The 17,550-nt window shown below is 40.9% G+C and overlaps 1 protein-coding gene and 1 long non-coding RNA gene across 2 annotated transcripts; one reads left to right on the top strand and one right to left on the bottom strand.

The window, feature by feature from the left end:
• Positions 1 to 4,058: 4,058 nt before the first annotated feature.
• LOC113224142 lies at positions 4,059 to 8,676 on the top strand. The gene is made up of 2 exons (XR_003309045.2): positions 4,059 to 4,211; positions 7,682 to 8,676. It is a non-coding gene; the product is annotated as an uncharacterized LOC113224142 (long non-coding RNA).
• Positions 8,512 to 13,286, bottom strand: LOC113224141 (nucleolar protein 7). The gene is made up of 8 exons (XM_026453424.2): positions 12,970 to 13,286; positions 12,822 to 12,882; positions 12,119 to 12,177; positions 10,917 to 10,948; positions 10,579 to 10,660; positions 9,842 to 9,963; positions 9,686 to 9,763; positions 8,512 to 9,425 (listed from the first exon to the last, which is right to left on the bottom strand). The coding sequence occupies exons 1-8, from the start codon at positions 13,233 to 13,235 to the stop codon at positions 9,352 to 9,354; spliced, it is 774 nt and encodes a 257-aa protein (XP_026309209.1). The 5' UTR covers positions 13,236 to 13,286; the 3' UTR covers positions 8,512 to 9,351.
• Positions 13,287 to 17,550: the final 4,264 nt, after the last annotated feature.

Genomic DNA, 17,550 nt, shown 5'->3' with positions numbered 1-17,550 from the left:
GTGAAACCCCGTCTCTACTAAAAATACAAAAAATTAGCCGGGCGTGGTGGCGGGCGCCTGTAGTCCCAGTTACTTAGGAGGCTAAGGCAGGAGAATGGCATGAACCCGAGAGGCAGAGGTTGCAGTGAGCCAAGATTACGCCACTGCACTCCAGCCTGGACGACAGAGCCAGACTCCCTCTCAAAAAAAAAAAAAAAAGTCAAATCAGACGTTCGTATACCTGGAAAATGACTGTCCATATTTGCCTGAGGAGATTAAGATTTCCATGAAGTCAGACTGCCAAAACTCCTCTTTTTCGTATTTATTTATTTTTTATTTTTAAACTTTGTAGAGATGAGGTCTCACTGTGTTTCCAAGGCTGGTCTTGAACTCTGGGCCTCAAGCAATCCTCCTGCCTTGACCTCTGAAAATGCTGGGATTATAGGCATGAGCCACTGTGTCCAGCTTAACTCTTCCCCTTTTAAATATTTATCTTAATTGATTATGCCTCCATTGTGTAGCACTAAGGTAGTCAATCTGTGTTTATTAAATTGAAGTAGAATTCATTTGAAAAGTAAAATAGATTTTTCCACATTGGGAATTTTCATTATTATGCAACTTGGTAGAACTTTTTCTGGTACTAGGAGTGCTAAGAAGAAACTTAACATTTAGGCTCTTTATTAAGTTATTTTAGGTGTCTAAAATTATCCATTTGGAAACTGAGTACTTCTTTGGTTGGTACTGAGGATGTCTTAGGGCAGTTGTTTTCAACATACTTGGTGTCTGAATCCTTTAAAAATTATTAAGGGGCCAGGCACGGTGGCTCATGCCTGTAATCTCAGCACTTTGGAAGGCCAAGGCGGGTGGATCACCTGAGGTCGGGAGTTCGAGACCAGCCTGACCAACATGGAGAAACCCCGTCTCTACTAAAAATACAAAAAATTAGCCGGGTGTGGTGGCGCATGCCTGTAATCCCAGCTACTCGGGGGACTGAGGTAGGAGACTCGCTTGAACTGGGGAGGTGGAGGTTGCGGTGAGTCGAGATCGCCCCATTGCACTCCAGCCTGGGCAACAAGAGTGAAACTCTGTCTCAAAAAAAAAAAAGGATCCCCGAAGAGTTTTTGTTTATATAATGTGTAACATCTATCGATATTTACCTTATTAAAATTAAAACTATTCATTTTAAAATAAATCCATTAAATAAGTAGCAAGTTATTTTTATGAAAAATAATTATCTTCCCCAAACAAAAAGAAGAGCTGGCACAGTGGTGCATGGCTCCAATCCCAGCTACTCAGGAGGCTGAGGCAGGAGGATCACTTGAGCCCAGGAGTTCAGGTTTAGCCTGCACAACATAGTGAGACCTTGTCTCTTAAAAAAAAAAGAAAAATGAGAAGAGTGGCATTGCTTTATATTTTTTTGTTAAGTCTCTTTATTGCTTGGTTTAATGGGTGAGCTGTATTCACATACAAGACCAGACTGCCTTTAGTCTGTTGTGATACCACATCATGTGCCCCTGGAAAATTCCACTGTATAGTCATGAGGAAATGAAAGAGAAAAGGGCAAGGAACATCTTAGTACTATTATAAAAATAATTTTGACTTCACAGACCCCCTGAAAGGTTCTTGGACCCAGGTATCCCTGAACCATACTTTGAGTACTGTTGTTTTAGGGCATATTTGGAAATAAGAATTTTTTTTTTTTTTTTTTTTTTTTTTTTAAGAATTCGTAGACTGTTTTTACACTAGGCTATCTGACTTGGCTTTCTTGTTAAAACCTCATGCTAATTGAGCAGGACGAAGTACCTTTGAAAATTTAAGATTATACTCCATTAGCTTACTTTGTGTTTGATTCTTATTTACATGAAGCTCAGAAGATGGCATTATATGGCCAATTCCCAGAGATACTCCTTGGTTATAAACTGAAGTGTGTGAAGATGTATCATCTTCATCTAAAGAGTATATAGATATCTTTGATTTTGCACCTCTAACTTCTAAGCAAATGCCAGCTATTTTCAGAGACTTTCTTAATACTCTGAGCTGCTTCCATCTCATTTCCCAAACTTACCTTGATCTAGATAGGGATAAGGTGAGTAACTGACCCACCTTGTAAGTAGCCAAAGAACAAAGGCTGGATGATTTAGGGCAACATGAAGGGAAAACAGGTTTAGAAATCATTCCACTTCTTTTTATTCATCACTTCAGTTCACTTGTAATTGTAGCATTTTTTAAAAAATCTCAATTTTTGGTTTGCATAAACTTTGAGTCATGTGACTGAGAAGTTCATGCACATCCAAACACACACACGAGAGACAGGGAGATTTGATTAATGTTGAAGGTCAGGTGGCACACAGTTTCTCTTGACCTTTTTCCTTTTAGTTTTTTCAGTCTTTCCTCTTTTCCTGTTGTCTTTGTTCATTATCTGCTACGTCTTCCATTGGCTCCCAAAAGAACTCTTAAATTGTTTGTTGAGCAGCTGTTGATTGAGTTTTTGCAGTGTGGAGAGGCATTGTTGTAGGGACTCTGGAAAGTCCAGTATGAATGAACAGCCCCAGCCTGCAGGGAGCCTTTAGTCTAGTAACTGAAGTAGCAATAGAACCATCGAGAGTCACCCTATTTAGAAACTGCTCCAGATTCTAAACCAAATATGAGTACAATTTGAAAATCCTACCTAAATGATGTCACATTTTCTCTCAGAAGTTATTCCACTGAGGTAATGTTTTTTGCTTTAAAATAACCCATAATGCTACATATTTCAGGTATTTTCAGTTTTGTGCCTTAAGTCCCATGTGCATATATTTTAACTAGCTAATAACCGTTGTGGCACTATTTTGTTTTGTCGTAAGAATTTATTTCCTCCCAGTTTCTATGTATTACTTCCAATTATTTTTAAATGGCTACACGACGCTGGGTGTGGTGGCTCACACCTGTAATCCCAACACTTTGGGAGGCTGAGGCAAGAGGATTGCTTGATCCTAGGAGTTCAAGGCTGCAGTGAGCTGTGATTGCACCACCGCACTCCAGCCTGGGTGACATAGCGAGACCCTGTCTCAAAAAACACAAAAGGCTCCATGATATTTTATTGTTGCTGTATAGGTTTATTTCAACATTGCTTTGTTGTTGGATTTTTCCATTTGCTTTTATGTCAGATGCTTTAGTGACATCTTTATACATGCATCTTTGTTTCTTCACATTATTCCACTGAGATAAAGTTCTAGAAATAGAATTGAGTCAAATAATATGAACATTATTGTGGCTCTCACTATATGTTGCTATACTGGTTTTCAGAAACCCTCTACCAACTTTTACCAGCAGTAATAAAAGAACGTACCAATGGCACTATTACATTAATGCTACTTTAGTGGGTTTAACATGTTAGTATCTTAAAATTGCTTATTTGCATTTCTTTGGTTATCATCACCAGTTACTTGCCAAAGGCCACACAGCCAGTTAGTGGTGGGGCTTGGATTTGAAGCCAGTATCTGAAACCACCGTTAGTATGTGCCTCCCACAGAAAGAAGACAAAAATATAAAGTAGTTGTTTGAAAAGAAGACTGTCAGTTATTTTAAGTTTTGAAGAAGAGTGGCTTGAGAGTAGCTGGAAATAACTGAATGCATAAAACAGGTCCTGAAGGGCAGCCTGTTCAATTTTTTCATAACTGAATTTGAGAAGATGACATCCAGTGAGATGTGTCCAGTTCCTAAATCTGTTGAAAAAAGGAAATGCAGGCAGGCCCTCTCCTTTGACTGTCACATTCCTATCAGTAGTAATAAATTGTGAAGTAAAACTGAATGTTTTGCCCTCCACTCCCTACACCTGTACTAGTTCATTCCTTTGAATTTTTTTTTTGTTTTGTTTTGTTTTGTGTTTAGGGATGGGAGGAAGATGAATTGAGAATAGCTGTCCACAGGAAAAATGAAAATAAATTAGGCTTTGCTGCATAATTTAATTGTTCAAAAATGTAGAGCATCCTAGTGCTAGGAGTAACTGGGTTTAAAGGTTACATTAGTCTAGTGCCTGGAAGCCTCCCAACTTGGAAATTTTACCTCCCAACTTGGAAACATTTGTGAGCATAAGAGTTGAACTATTTGAATTAAAACAGAATTGGTGTGTTTTCAACAGGATGCATTCAGTTTACTAGCATATTCAGATCCCTGGAACAGCCCAGTTGGAAATCAGCTTGACCCGATTCAGAGAGAACCTGTGTGCTCAGCTCTTAACAGTGCAATATTAGGTAAGTAAAGCCAAATAAAGCACAATTTCAACTAGATTCTCTGAAAATTTAAGCGAGGGTGTTTGTACTGGCATTTGTACTTTGGTAAAATCATAAGGAGGATGTTTTCTATATTTTTAAAATATAAAAATACCTAAAATATAGAAACCCCCCTCCTTTAATTCCAGATTCAAATGGATTTAAGTAGAATAAAAACAGTAAAACAGGGTACAACTTGGGATGTTTGGGAAATAGAAGTTTTTTTGTGCATGTATGTAAGCATTTCTGGTAGCCACGAATGTCTACTCTCATTTGAATGAGAGATTTGGTGGTTCTTTTGTGTAATTCAAACTATTGCCCTACCAGAGACATTCCTTACAGCCCTCTGTAGTGAAAGGCATTTTCTGCTACTGATTTCTAGGCTAGCAATTGCATGGCATTCTCTAGTTTGGCTGTTGTAGAAGGAATCGGAGAATGTTAACAAGAACATAGATTAATAATTGTCACAAGAGTTAGGCTAGAAGGGAACAGGGTACATTTGAAGAAAATCAAGGTCAAGAAATAGAGGTTTTGATGGAGAGAATGAGAATGGAAATAAGGGAGTGAAGAGCTTGAGTATCAGAGAAGCTCAAACTGATCCAGTAGAGGACAGGATTCCTACCTGGTGCTCCCCTGCTACCTTGTTCCCCACCATTTTGCTTGAGCTATTTGCAATGGGTAGCGGCAGCCTAAGCCACAGGTATTACAGCTCCCACCATGCTTATGAATACGAGCACAAGGGCCTTCCAGGTGACTTGTGAGTACCTGCAGGACCAAGCTTTGATGTCAAATTCTGTTTGCATTTATATTAGCCAGATTCAACTACATACCCTCACCCAATAAAAAGAGTGGGTGAGGAAGAGAAAAGCAATTTAAAAGGTGAGGCTTTAGCCAGGAGTGAGCATGAAGTGCGAAACTCTTAATTCGATGTTCCTGCTTGGTTGCCATTCCTATGAGCAACTCACTGTAGAGTGTATGATTATAGTATTTATATACTGAACAAATACTTCTTGTATGAATTGTGTAACTGCACATATTGTGCATTTCTATATAAATGTGGTATGGTCGATTGTTTACATAAAACAAATTTGAATTTTGGGCAGTTCTCATCAAAGGTAATTTGCGTAAAGAGTGAGTTTTTATTTGACTTTAGAGTCCAATTCCCAGGTATAATTGGGACTCCAGTCTAGTTTAGAAGTCTGTGCTGTGCTGTTTGGCCCTGCAACGTTCAGAGACTTTTAGTCACATATTTCGAACTATTTTAGGAAGATGAGGGCAGTGCCACAAAAAGTAGATGAAAGAGTAGTTTAGATAAGGAGACTTGCAAATGAGGGCCAGGACTCTTCTGGCAAGAATGTAAAGGAAGCAAGCAAAAGCATTCATATTTGAGCCTCAGTCTGTTTCTTTGTCCTTAGAAAATTTATTAATTTGTTAAGGATCAGTACCGCAGTTTGGGAATAGTAGTGTCCTTAGTGCTGTAGTTCTCTGAAATTCAGGATTTGTATATAAATGTGAATTTTCTTTGGTTAATGTGTTATATTTTCATTGGTTCTACAAAATTCATTTAGCTCCATTGATAAAAGTAACTTAGTAATAATGCTGGAATTGTACAGAAAATTATGGTTTACTATAATTGTCTTTTCGAAGTTATCATATTGTAGGTAATCATTAAGACCTAATTATTAGATGATACTAATCTTGGAAAGAATTTGAGAAAAAGTGACCCGTTTTCTTTAATTTCTTGAGTTCTTTTGAGCACCATTATCTATAGACACATGTACTCTGACATATTGTGCTATATTATGTAGAATCAGCTATAAATAGTGCTTAATCTTATTAATATAAATGCATGTGATTCCTATAAAATTAATGACACAATTATTAAATTGCTATAGATGGGTATGTATGTTTATAAATACCATGCTATTTATGTAGGGCCATCTGTATATAGTGTTATGAAAATTTCATCTATCCAAAAAAGTTAAAGATGTATCACCAGATGCTTCCTTTGACCAAAATAAAATTTAAAAAATATTCCCTGTAGATGCTTGCCTTTGAGCACGGTCTTCCCTGTGAACCCTCAAGACACCATACTTTCTCACCAGTCTACGTGCCTTTTTTGCACACTTTTATTCTTAATCCTGTTTTTGTTTTGTTTTCTAACTCCTGAATTTGCTTCTTTTTGATATTATGCTTTTTCCCTTTTGCAAATTTCTTCTTCTTTCTCCCACCATCAATTTGCATCCTCTGAACCAAGAGTGGAGTTAAACCATATGGAGCCTTCCTAGCCATGTGTCACTGTTTTTGCCCTTTGTTGTCAACTGTGCCTATAAAGAACTGATTAGCAATTTTATTGATTAGTTGGACATTGCCTTCTCATAAAGAGAAATTACCAGCTTCTGAGTCTGGCCACTTTTTTTTTTTTTTTTTTTTGAGACGGAGTCTTGCTCTGTCGCTGGGGCTTGAGTGCAGTGGCCAGATCTCAGCTCACTGCAAGCTCCGCCTCCCGGATTTTCGCCATTCTCCTGCCTCAGCCTCCGGAGTAGCTGGGACTACAGGCGCCCGCCACCTCGCCCGGCTAGTTTTTTGTATTTTTTAGTAGAGACGGGGTTTCACAGTGTTAGCCAGGATGGTCTCGATCTCCTGACCTCGTGATCCGCCCGTCTCGGCCTCCCAAAGTGCTGGGATTACAGGCTTGAGCCACCGCGCCCGGCCGAGTCTGGCCACTTTTACCATTAGTTCATTTTTTTCATCTCTGGCAAGGAACAAATTTTGGTAATTATTGCATTTGTACTACAAATGTCTGACAAAGAAACTTACGATATGCAGGACCCTGAAAACTTATTGGCATTTTTTTAAAATGTCTGAACTGTCCATTGTAAATTAGCACCTCCAAAACTGCAGGGTGGCTCTGCTGTATGTTCTCTCACTGTCACCACCAACACCTACTCCCTGCCAGCCCAAATAACATTACCTATATATGCCTTGGAGATGGCTAGGCAGCCTCAGTTTTGTCCCATCCACAGAGGTGGAAGAACCCATCAGTGGAAACTCGTAATGAAAACCTGGTGCATTTTTAGTTTTATTATCAGCTGACTTTGATCAACCAGAAGGGAAATAATTCCTTACTCTCCACTCCAAATACCAGATAAAAAGTTGTACCTTTCCCATCATAGTTAATATGGAAATCAGTTTTTTAGTATCTGATACTTTAAAAGTCTGATTCTGCAAGAGTTTATCTTATCGCTGAATACAAAATACCCGTACTACCTTGTCAGAATAGTAGAATAGTACGTCCAAGGTATCTATCTTTTGCTTAGGAACCTTCATTTGCTGATATTTCATAGTATGGGAGTGGTAGTTTTTAAAGTCATGCAGTATTCTCCTGATTGAAATGTTTTTTAAAATGTCTTGCTAATTGCTGTTTTCATTTTTAAATTATTTTTCCTCAGAAACCCACAATCTGCCAAAGCAACCTCCACTTGCCCTAGCAATGGGACAGGCCACACAATGTCTAGGACTGATGGCTCGATCAGGAATTGGATCCTGTGCATTTGCCACAGTGGAAGACTACCTACATTAGCTATGCATTTCAAGAGCTCACACTTATATTGTGGCATATAGTCAACATGGAAGTAGACCAGCTCTGCTGATTTGAAATTTAGATTTTTTAAATTATGTACTGGGGACAGGTTTTTGTCGCTTTACATTGCTTCCTAGTTTACAGCATGATGCAAATGATTTTCTAACTTAGTGTTAGGAGAAATTATTTTCCATCTTTAACCTCTTAGTTGTCTAAGAGTTAAATATTACTGAATTTCAGACGTTCAAATTGATCATCACAAATCCTTTAAAACAATTACCTAAAAGAAACCAAAAATCCTGCCTTCTTTGTGGGGGAGGGGGGAGAGAGGGGAAGGAAATGGAACAAGTTGTGTTTGTGTTAGCATGTGGGTGATGTAAACTTCAAATTGGGAGATGTTCCGACCCCCACTCCCATATAAGCATTCAATCAGTGTAACTTGCAAAATGCATAAACATCCGACAGTTTGAATTTATAGTGTTGATGGAAGAAATCATTTTTAATGTGTACTGTAAAACTTGAAATACTCAGGAGCTGAGTGAATATGTTTGTTGCTACTTACAATCCCGACCTGTTAGTCCCAGTAGTTTTGTTTTAACATGGTCTTTTTCAACTTTGTTTCCTGTTTAACTACAGATGACTTCTGTTGTAGACTCACAAGTTTAACTGTTGTATTATAACAGTATTACATGTCAACGGTGTGGTTATGACCTTTATTTATATAAAAACCAAATATTTAGTCAATTTACCGTGTCTTAATTTAATCTTTGTACACCTTCCATTTTTAAGTGCTTAAATGAGTACTATATTGCAATAAAATGTAGTGATATAATTAACCAGCCATTAAAAATTTACTTCTACAGATACAGTGTCAATTGAGTTTATATATTAGGTACTTGCATACTTTTTATGATTAATATGAAAATTAGAGCAATTAAAATTAATGGTTTCTACAATTAATCTGAGTTCTACAACCTAAAACTGCCTTCAGTTTACTGGCATCCCTGGTTTAGGGTTAAACCTGATATTATGGGTGACACAGAAAGGCAACAGGAAATTAACTTCATTTTTTTCATATTCATAATATGGCATTATGCGACTCACCAGGCAAGCAAATCCCCAGACTGGTTAAAAGTAAAAACTTAAAAGCTGTTAGCTGTATTTTGTCCACTGAATCTTTAACAGCAAGTTGTCTAAGGGCTGCAGTTGGAGACTTTTCTGGAATGTCCGTTTCTCCTTTCTGTCCGTGCCATTTTTGCCACCCCTCCCACCCGCTAGTCGGGGAGAGAAGATGAGGTGCTATTGCTGGTATAAGTATGGCTTGAATTCAGTTAAATACATTAAAAAGAAAATTCCTTCTTAAACCACTTTTTCCTCTAGGATTGCAAGGCACAATTCTACTCCAGAAGAATGAAATGTGGTTGAGTAATTCCTCAAATAGGTTTATGATTTTTATAATGATCCTTTAAAATGATCTACCAATAATTTATTAGATAAATTCTATACATACAAAGTACAGATTCTTCATTTAGCATTGATTTACTTCTTAGTTTTCATCTTTCTGACCATCCACCGTCTTTTAAACCTCTTGGCATTTTGTTTTTTCTGGATTCCTAGAATAGAAAGTTGTGCATAAGAGTATTAGAGAAACATAACTCAAAATTTTTATAATTCTCTATATGAATGTAATTACTAAAACTGGGTGGGCTTATTATACATTAGATGTATATACACATACTACACTGACCTGTTTCTCACAAGTTATATAAGCCATTATAAGGGGCAAAAGTATAATTATGAACTATCTCCTTCAAAACAACATTATTCAACATATAAACCTATTAAGAGACAGGAGAATAAAGCTGGATCTTACCCCAAGCATTATTCAAAAACTGGACAGCAGCCTTTTTCACTGGTAACCTCTTGTTGGCAAGAGACAGGAACTTATTTACTAGAAAAGAAAGGTATTTATCATTTCATAGTTTTATTTGCAGTAAAAAGTGAGGAAAATAGTCCATAAAAAAATTACCAGTAGTCCTGTTGGTTCCTGGCCCATATAATGAATTATGTATGAAGGCTTGTGCTGCTTGTTGCCTTGAATCTCTCAGATCTTGGTCTTTTAGCCTTACGGCCAAGTAGCTTTTATTCTGGCTGTTGATCAATATAAAAGGTTAAATAAGAATTAATACATGCTTGCTTTTTTCCCCCCCCGCCGAGACAGAGTCTCTCTCTGTCACTCAGGCTGCGTGATCTCAGCTCATTGCAACCTCTGCCTCCCAGGTTCAAGCAACTTGCCTGCCTCAGCCTCCCAAAGTGCTGGGATTACGGGCGTGAGCCACTGCACCCGGCCTACATGCTTGCTTTAAAATATTTTTATCCTTTGTCTCACCGTGATAAATGAAACTAATTTTGTATATGCACAGATAGGATAAAACTAAATTACAGGACTACAAGAAACAGACTAACACTCATATTTTAGTAGAGCACACCAGCACGCCCAGCTTACTTTTTTTATTTTGTGTAGAGACTGGGCTTTACCATGTTGCCCAGGCTGGTCTTGAAATCCTGCACTCAAGCAATCCACCTGCTTCAGCCTCCCAAAGTGCTGGGATTACAAGTGTGAGCCACCGTGCCCAGCCCAAAACTGATTTTTTCACAGAGAATCCAATCTGAAATTACTACTAATTAAAATATTTCCCATGTTAGCCAATACTTTAACTCTTACAGGTCTCCTTTACATCCCAAATGAAACAAAAGACTCGTTACCTGACAGACTGTACTTTTTGTACTTTAACTTTCTTGGAGTCGTTTCCTTTTTCACAGTCTTCATTTTTCTTTTGCAAATTAACTAAAAAATGGAGTTACATTTGCTAATCAGCATTCACGTAAAAATAAATCAGGAAATTTACTGGAGTTCACTTTAAGCATCCACTACAGACCCATGTGGATACAGTTTTTATTTGTATGAAATACAGGGAATAGGCCCCAGCTAACCTTGGCCAGGCCGGTACTGGCTTTCTAAGGGCCATTCATATTTGACTGGAAACATCTGCAAGTGCATTTGACACTTACATGAGAAGTTATTTAAATTAGAATAGTCATACCTTCTTTGACCTTTCCTGGCGATTTCTTGACACTAAGAGAAAAAAACAAAACCACTGACTGGAATGGCAGATAGCAAAGGTTACTTAAAACATGTTACATTATTTCATCTGGCTTTACAAGCAAGACACCCCCTTTCATTACCAACACCCTCAATTTCTACTCAGGAGCTCTCAGTTTGGAAAGCAACAGTCGCTCCCCAGTACACTGCCACCAACTCTCAATCACTGGAAGATCTTCACAATTTAAATCTGAAAGCCTATTAGCAGGCTTCCAAAGACTTAAGTTATATAGTATTTGAAATATGAAGTGAATGGTAGTAGGCCTGCCTCATTTCATTTGGAGAAATCACAAAGGATTAATTTAATAGTGTAGGCACAGGAGACAGTGAACAATGGAGAGAGAAATGTAAATGGACAGAACACAATACAGAAGCATTTGCACAGGAGAAAGGCCACACAAAAGCAGAAGTGATGGGAGGTGGGCGGGCCAAATGAAAAGGTAAAGATGACACTTGGGCTTGGTTTTAAAAGATGAAAGGGAATTTGCCACCAAATAGATTTGCTCTTATGTTTAATGTATTCAGGATCTGAGTAACTCTTGGTAAAGTTTTTTTACTGAAAATTTGAGAGCCACTGGCCTAAGCAAAAAGGGGCTAAATTTCTGAATTTAAAGCCTTAAGGAGAGAGAAAGAGGATAGGAAAAAAAAAATACAAATATTTAGAAGGCTAAATTTAGTAAAGTTTGACCGATTCCTAAGGACGACTATACCTTTTCGCTTTAAACCATAAAACACCAAAGATGCTAAATGAAGTGGGGAACAGGGATGAAGGACAGGTTGGTGGTAGGTAAGGCAAGTATGGGACAAATTGAGTTTTCAGAGCCTGTGGATAAGTGCCTGCTATCCCACTAAATGATTCAAAACACTTCGTATTCACCACCACCTACTCTGCCCTAGTACAATGACAGGCAATCAACAAAATGTACTGAATGAACACAATGGGATCAGGAATTCAAAAAATGGCAAAATAAGAAGCGGAACGTAAAGTTACCTCCTCCTTTCGCACCAAATTCATATACCAAGGTAGCTTTTAAATTGGGGTTCTACAATTCCTTCAGCTATATGGAGTCAAATAAATGTACCAGTATTTAATTCAAAGATGGGTGTATATAAGCAAGTAATATTAGAAGATCCATTACTTACTTAGTCTGTGAAGCTGTGGTTAACTTCTCTAAAATAGTGTCTGGAAGGAGTTTTCTTTTCTTTTGGAATGAAAACGTTTAAAATTAATAAAGTCATGCACACAGTATGTCCGGAGTTGCTTCCGAAGTTACCACTTTTAAGAATGCCCTACATCTAGGCAAAGAAATGAATTAGGTTGGAAACTGCCTCCACTCCAAGCTATGGGAAGATTGGGTCCACAAAACTCCATATTCTCTGAAAGACTTGATGAAAACTGGAAAAGGTGCCCACGGTATTCCAACCCTCAGGTCACTGTTACAAACTGAAAGCCGTTAACTGGCAAAGCAACCACACACCAAGTCTTGTACAGCCCTTACAGTTTACAAATCACCTAATTCTCACAGCAACCTCTTATTTTCAGTTGGTGGATACTAAAGCAGACGAGCTTTTTTTTTTTTTTTGAGACAGGGTCTCTCGCTCTGTCGCCCAGGCTGGAGCGCAGTGGTGTGATCTAGGCTCAAGGCAGCCTCGACATCCCGGGCTCCGCCCACCTCGTCCCGCTAAAGTACTGCTGCGCCCGGCCCAAGCATCTTTCTACCACTGTCACAGGAAATATTGGTGACTTTTCCCCCACTCAATATCCTACCAACCCAAATTACATCCACCACGGGAATTATCCGCAGGCCGGGTTATTTTCATAAGACACCTCCCCCCATCCTCTAACCTTCTGTTCGATGAACAGCTCCTCGCGTCGCTTCCTCTTCTCCTTCAGGAGCGTTTTATCCCTGGGAGGAAGGGTGACAAGTCAGCAAAGGGAAAGACAAGCGGGACGAGAAGGCGCGGTCCTCCCCGCCCGGCCGCGGGCTCCAAACCTGCGCACGGTTTCCCGCACTCGCCGCTCCTCTTCTCTCGCTTCCGCCTGGGCGCTGGCGAAAGTCAGCTCCTCCGGGGCCTCGTCGTCAAACTCATCATCCCCTTCCTCGTCTTCCTCCAGCGGCTCGGCGGCCGCGCCGCTGCTGGGCTGACCGAGCAACAGCCCATGCTCCGCCTCCTCCTCCTCCGAGGCCGGCTGGCCCTCGTCCACCATCGCCTCCGCCGACGCCGGGGCGCGAGACGCGCGGGGTCGCAGCTGCACCATGTCCCACGCAGCGCTAGACCGTCTGACCTCTGACTCGGAAGCAGCTACAAACGAAGCGCAAGTGGACTTTCATCGCCCCCTGCAGGTTGGGAGGCCCTCAGGACGGGCGGGGCACATGGGCGAAGTCAGGAAGGGCGTGGCCTGTGGGCAGTGGGTGTGTTTTTTCCCACATGGCTCGCCATGGCCGCCGTAGGGTCGGTTGGACGCCACGGAAAATGCCCTGCGGGCGAGAGCGGCTGGCAGTGGGGCTGGTTTCAAGGCAGGGAAGAGCCATCGCGCTGCCCTCCTCGGCTGGGATGGCGAGACAGGGCTGGCACGGCTCACGCTGTCCAGTGCTTAGAAAACCGGTAATAGCCGGCCCGAGGCGCTGCTCGCCGCAGTTTTTTGGCCCTGGGTTCCTTCAAGTGGATCCAGCTTATCGGTGTTTGTGGATTTGGCTGCGTCCGCTCCGCACTTCGGAGGAGATGGCGTTTCATGGGAAGAAATGCGCTCTAGCAGATGGCCGCCGTGGCCAGTCAGCCCTGCTGTGACGGACGAAGACGCTGGCCACAGACCTCGGCTCCAAAGAAATTTGCACAGCCCGGCGCCCTCGGCCTGCGCAGCCCCGCGGCCGCGCCGCGGCGACGCCCGTTAGGATGTAGGCCCTGTGGGAGCGATGCCCTTCCTGGTTCCTAACCCACGGCCTGGAACAGCAGCTGGCCCGTGGCAATGCTGAGCAAATCTGAAGGAATGGCTTCGCCGGTCCCTACAGAATGCACCCGAGTTTTGTCGTATATACACATACGTACTCTTTTTTTCCAAGTATATTTTATTTCTTGGCAAACATGGCCCTTTGTGATCGCCGTGTTTCTCTCCTCCCATCCATTATACAATACTAAATGATCCATCATTCTTTGAACAAATCAAGCCGTTTCACACCTGCAATGCAATTGTACCGACCGTGCTCTTCCCTCTACTGCTGCAACCCCCCAGGCAGAAGTCCTTTTCATACTTCACAAATTCCCACCCAGGCAGACTTCAAGCACCTTACCCCCTACCCCATCCCACTCTGCCCATCTCTATTTGCTGTGGTCTGAACCCGCACAAATGTCTATGTAGTTTCTGCGCTGCATAACAGTTTATATGACAGTTGCTTCAGCCGTTCTGTGAACTCCTGAGGGGAAGGACCAGGTCTTGCTAGTCATTTTATTTCTAATGTCTATCATATAGTAGATGTTTAATAAATGCTAAGTTGAATAATTCTATCTCACACATATATTGTGTTTTTAATTCTCCTTTCATGTCTTCTGTTTTAGAAGCAGTTCCCAATTTAAAAACAACAAAACCAAATAGGAACAAAAATGGTAAAACTTAAGAAGAAGAAAAAAAAAAAACCTGCCGAACCAGAGGTTCATTATGAGAGGAATTGCAAAGAACAGTTTGAAATCTCTAGGCCTTAGTCTAAGATACAGATTACAAATAAAAAATACAATCAGACTCCCTGAGATACTGTGCTAACACTGGGAAAATGAATACAGTTAACTTGGAGCAGCCCAGGAACAAACTTCTTATAAGTGCATGACGGTATTTTATGTGCAAAACTGCTTTATAAGTACTATAAGACTATTACAGGTATTACCAGTGCCCTCAGTGTAAACTCCTTGGCCCATCCATGTAATGTGTAAATCGAGCCCTCAGGGTCCCTGACTAGTTCTCCAGCCGCCCCATAGGCTATGAGCATCCCTCTTCCCCACAGAAAGTACCACTGGGATTTATTAAAGGTTATGCCTTGTAATGCAGTACAAAGTTTTATATGACAGTGTCTTGTTGCCTGTTTCTACAAAAGCCAACAGTGTAACATTAAATGCAATTTTGCAAGGGGCTCAGGCGATGTGGTCCAAGTATGTAATCACTTCAGGAGCCCACTGGATCCAAGGGACCCTGTCATGTATGACCTTCATACACTGTTGATAATGGCCATGCCTCCCAGTCAGGCCTCTGACACTTGTTGGGCTCCAAGGCCCCTAAGCACTGAGTTAGCTGGTAAAGGTTAGGGAAAAAGCTGTATTCTTATTACTTTATTCCAAGGTAGTAAATGTATGGAAAATGTACCTGACAGAAATAACTTAAGCATCCCCTGAGAATGACCCTATATGGCAGATGCATCTGACAGCAATAACTTAAGAAATGAGGGTTGCCATTGGAGGTTGCTGCGGGGAGGGTGCTGAGTGAAAGTGCTATATAAACTGCATGCTTTTTATAAGTGGTTGCAGTTCTGTCCAGCCCGCTGCCACTGGACAACCCTGTAAGGTTCCCCAAATAGACCCTATGTTTCCTTCACTGGCTCCACGTCTCTTCTTTGGCCCCTTGAACCTGGTGCCATCCCTACTGAAGTTAACAGAGGTCTGGCCCAACATAAGGGCATCATTTTTTAAAGTCCCATGGAAAAAACTCCCAACAGAGTTCAGTGTCTGGGAACGGTTGGCAGGTCCCACAGGAACCATATGCTTCTGCATTTGTGATGTTGAGAAACAGTCCACTGTTGACTCTTCCCCCTTCTAAGGGAGCCAGAGCTAAATTTTAGGCAGCTGTGTTTTTCCTGGGGGTTCACATATTTGCATCGTTCTTTCTTCTCATCGTGATGTTCTACCTTGTTGGTACTATTCTTTTCCTTCTTTGCATGAGTTCCTGTTGTGAGCTGCCTCTTGTTCACTGAGGTAATGTAGCCAAATAAGGTTAAAAAGCCCCTAGTAAGCCTGGCGGGGTGGTTCATGCCTGTAATCCCAGCATTTTGGGAGGCCGAGGCAGGCGGATCACCTGAGGTTGGGAGTTCAAGACTAGCCTGACCAACATGGAGGAACCCCATCTCTACTAAAAATACAAAATTAGCCGGGCGTGGTGGTGCACGCCTGTAATCCCAGCTACTGAGCAGGCTGAGGCAGGAGAATCTCTTGAACCCGGGGAAGTGGAGTTTGCAGTGAGCTGAGATCGCCCCATTGCACTCCAGCCTGGGCAACAAGAGTGAAACTCTGTCTCAAAAAAAAAAAAAAAAAGTCCCCCATAAAGCCATATCCTGGGGTAACATCTTTATATAATAAATTACCTATTATAGAGTGTGATTTTATATTCCACTAAAACTTGTGCAAAAATCAGAATTAAATAGTAGGGTTTTTACCCCTCGACTTCTACCTTGCCCAAATAACAAAAATATGATCAGGATAACTATATTTTTTTAAGATAATCTAATTTACAAAATTTTCCCCTCCCAATAACCAACCATACACATAAAAGATATCTTACGTTTCAGTTCAGACCAAATAATATGCATTAACTTTACAGTTCTGTGACTTTTGAATGTGGGTGCTCTTTGCTACTTCTAAGCCCCCATCGCTTATCAACAGGTTGGATTCTAGCTAGGGAATCAGAGGCTATTTTTAGATTGTTCAATATTCAGCTCACCACCCATAAGACCATTTCTCCTCTGCATGTGGCCTAGTTCTTAGATACACTATAATTTCTTTCTTCCCCAGGACACTTAAGAAACAGTTTCATTTTCATGACGGGCAAGGGCTTCAGGAAGAGTCGTTCCACAGGGTCCCTGGAAATGAAACCTGAAAGAGAAGAAGCAAATACAGCAGTTATGAACTACGGGTTAGCAAAATGAATGCCCTACTTCAGCAAGCACTTATTTCTTAAGTAATACCCAAAGTAAAACCCAAATTCTCATCAATATGGTATTAATTCGTATGCCCACCTCTTTCGTCTAGTTTCTAACGACTCTAGTTACAACACTTCACTATGGGCTAGCCTCTGTGACTACGGGAATTTTGAGAAGCAAATGTCTAGAATTTATGTGCCATCAAGAAGAATTTTATTTCAAGGCATAAGAGACATGATTACAAAGTGTATTTTGTTTGTTCTTTTCAAATCCTGAGAACCTGTGCAAGTAAAGTGTATTTTGGGACTATACTGCCAAACTCATTGAAATTGTAAGTATAAAATATACATCTAAGTGTTATATATATATTTTATATACATACTTTTTTTTTCTTTTTTTTTTTTTTTGAGATGGAGTCTTGCTCTGTCGCCCAGGCTGGAGTGCAGTGGCGCCATCTTGGCTCACTGCAAGCTCCGCCTCCTGGGTTCACACCACTCTCCTGCCTCAGCCTCCCCAGCAGCTGGGACTACAGGTGGATTATTTGAGCCAGGAGTTTGAAGCTATGATTATACCACTGTACAGACTCCAGCCTGGGTGACAGAGGGAGCCCCCTTCTCTCAAAAAAAATAATTCCCTTGTGCCCAGAGTTTAGGTGGCCCAGGTCTTTCAGTACTTACA

The sequence above is a fragment of the Piliocolobus tephrosceles genome, unplaced genomic scaffold (assembly GCF_002776525.5).
Source record: "Piliocolobus tephrosceles isolate RC106 unplaced genomic scaffold, ASM277652v3 unscaffolded_43816, whole genome shotgun sequence".
Lineage (NCBI taxonomy): Eukaryota > Metazoa > Chordata > Mammalia > Primates > Cercopithecidae > Piliocolobus > Piliocolobus tephrosceles.
The sequence above is the reverse complement of the archived record's forward strand: the minus strand, read 5'-3'. Positions and strand labels throughout refer to the sequence as shown.

What these genes read in the sequence shown, in the direction of transcription:
- LOC113224141 (XM_026453424.2), bottom strand. Translation starts at nt 13,235, where the DNA reads ATGGTGCAGCTGCGACCCCGCGCGTCTCGCGCCCCGGCGTCGGCGGAG. An exon ending in GTGCGGGAAACCGTGCGCAG is followed by an intron (nt 12,883 to 12,969) that starts GTTTGGAGCCCG and finishes CCTTCCTCCCAG; the next exon opens with GGATAAAACGCTCCTGAAGG. An exon ending in AGCTGTTCATCGAACAGAAG is followed by an intron (nt 12,178 to 12,821) that starts GTTAGAGGATGG and finishes TCATTCCAAAAG; the next exon opens with AAAAGAAAACTCCTTCCAGA.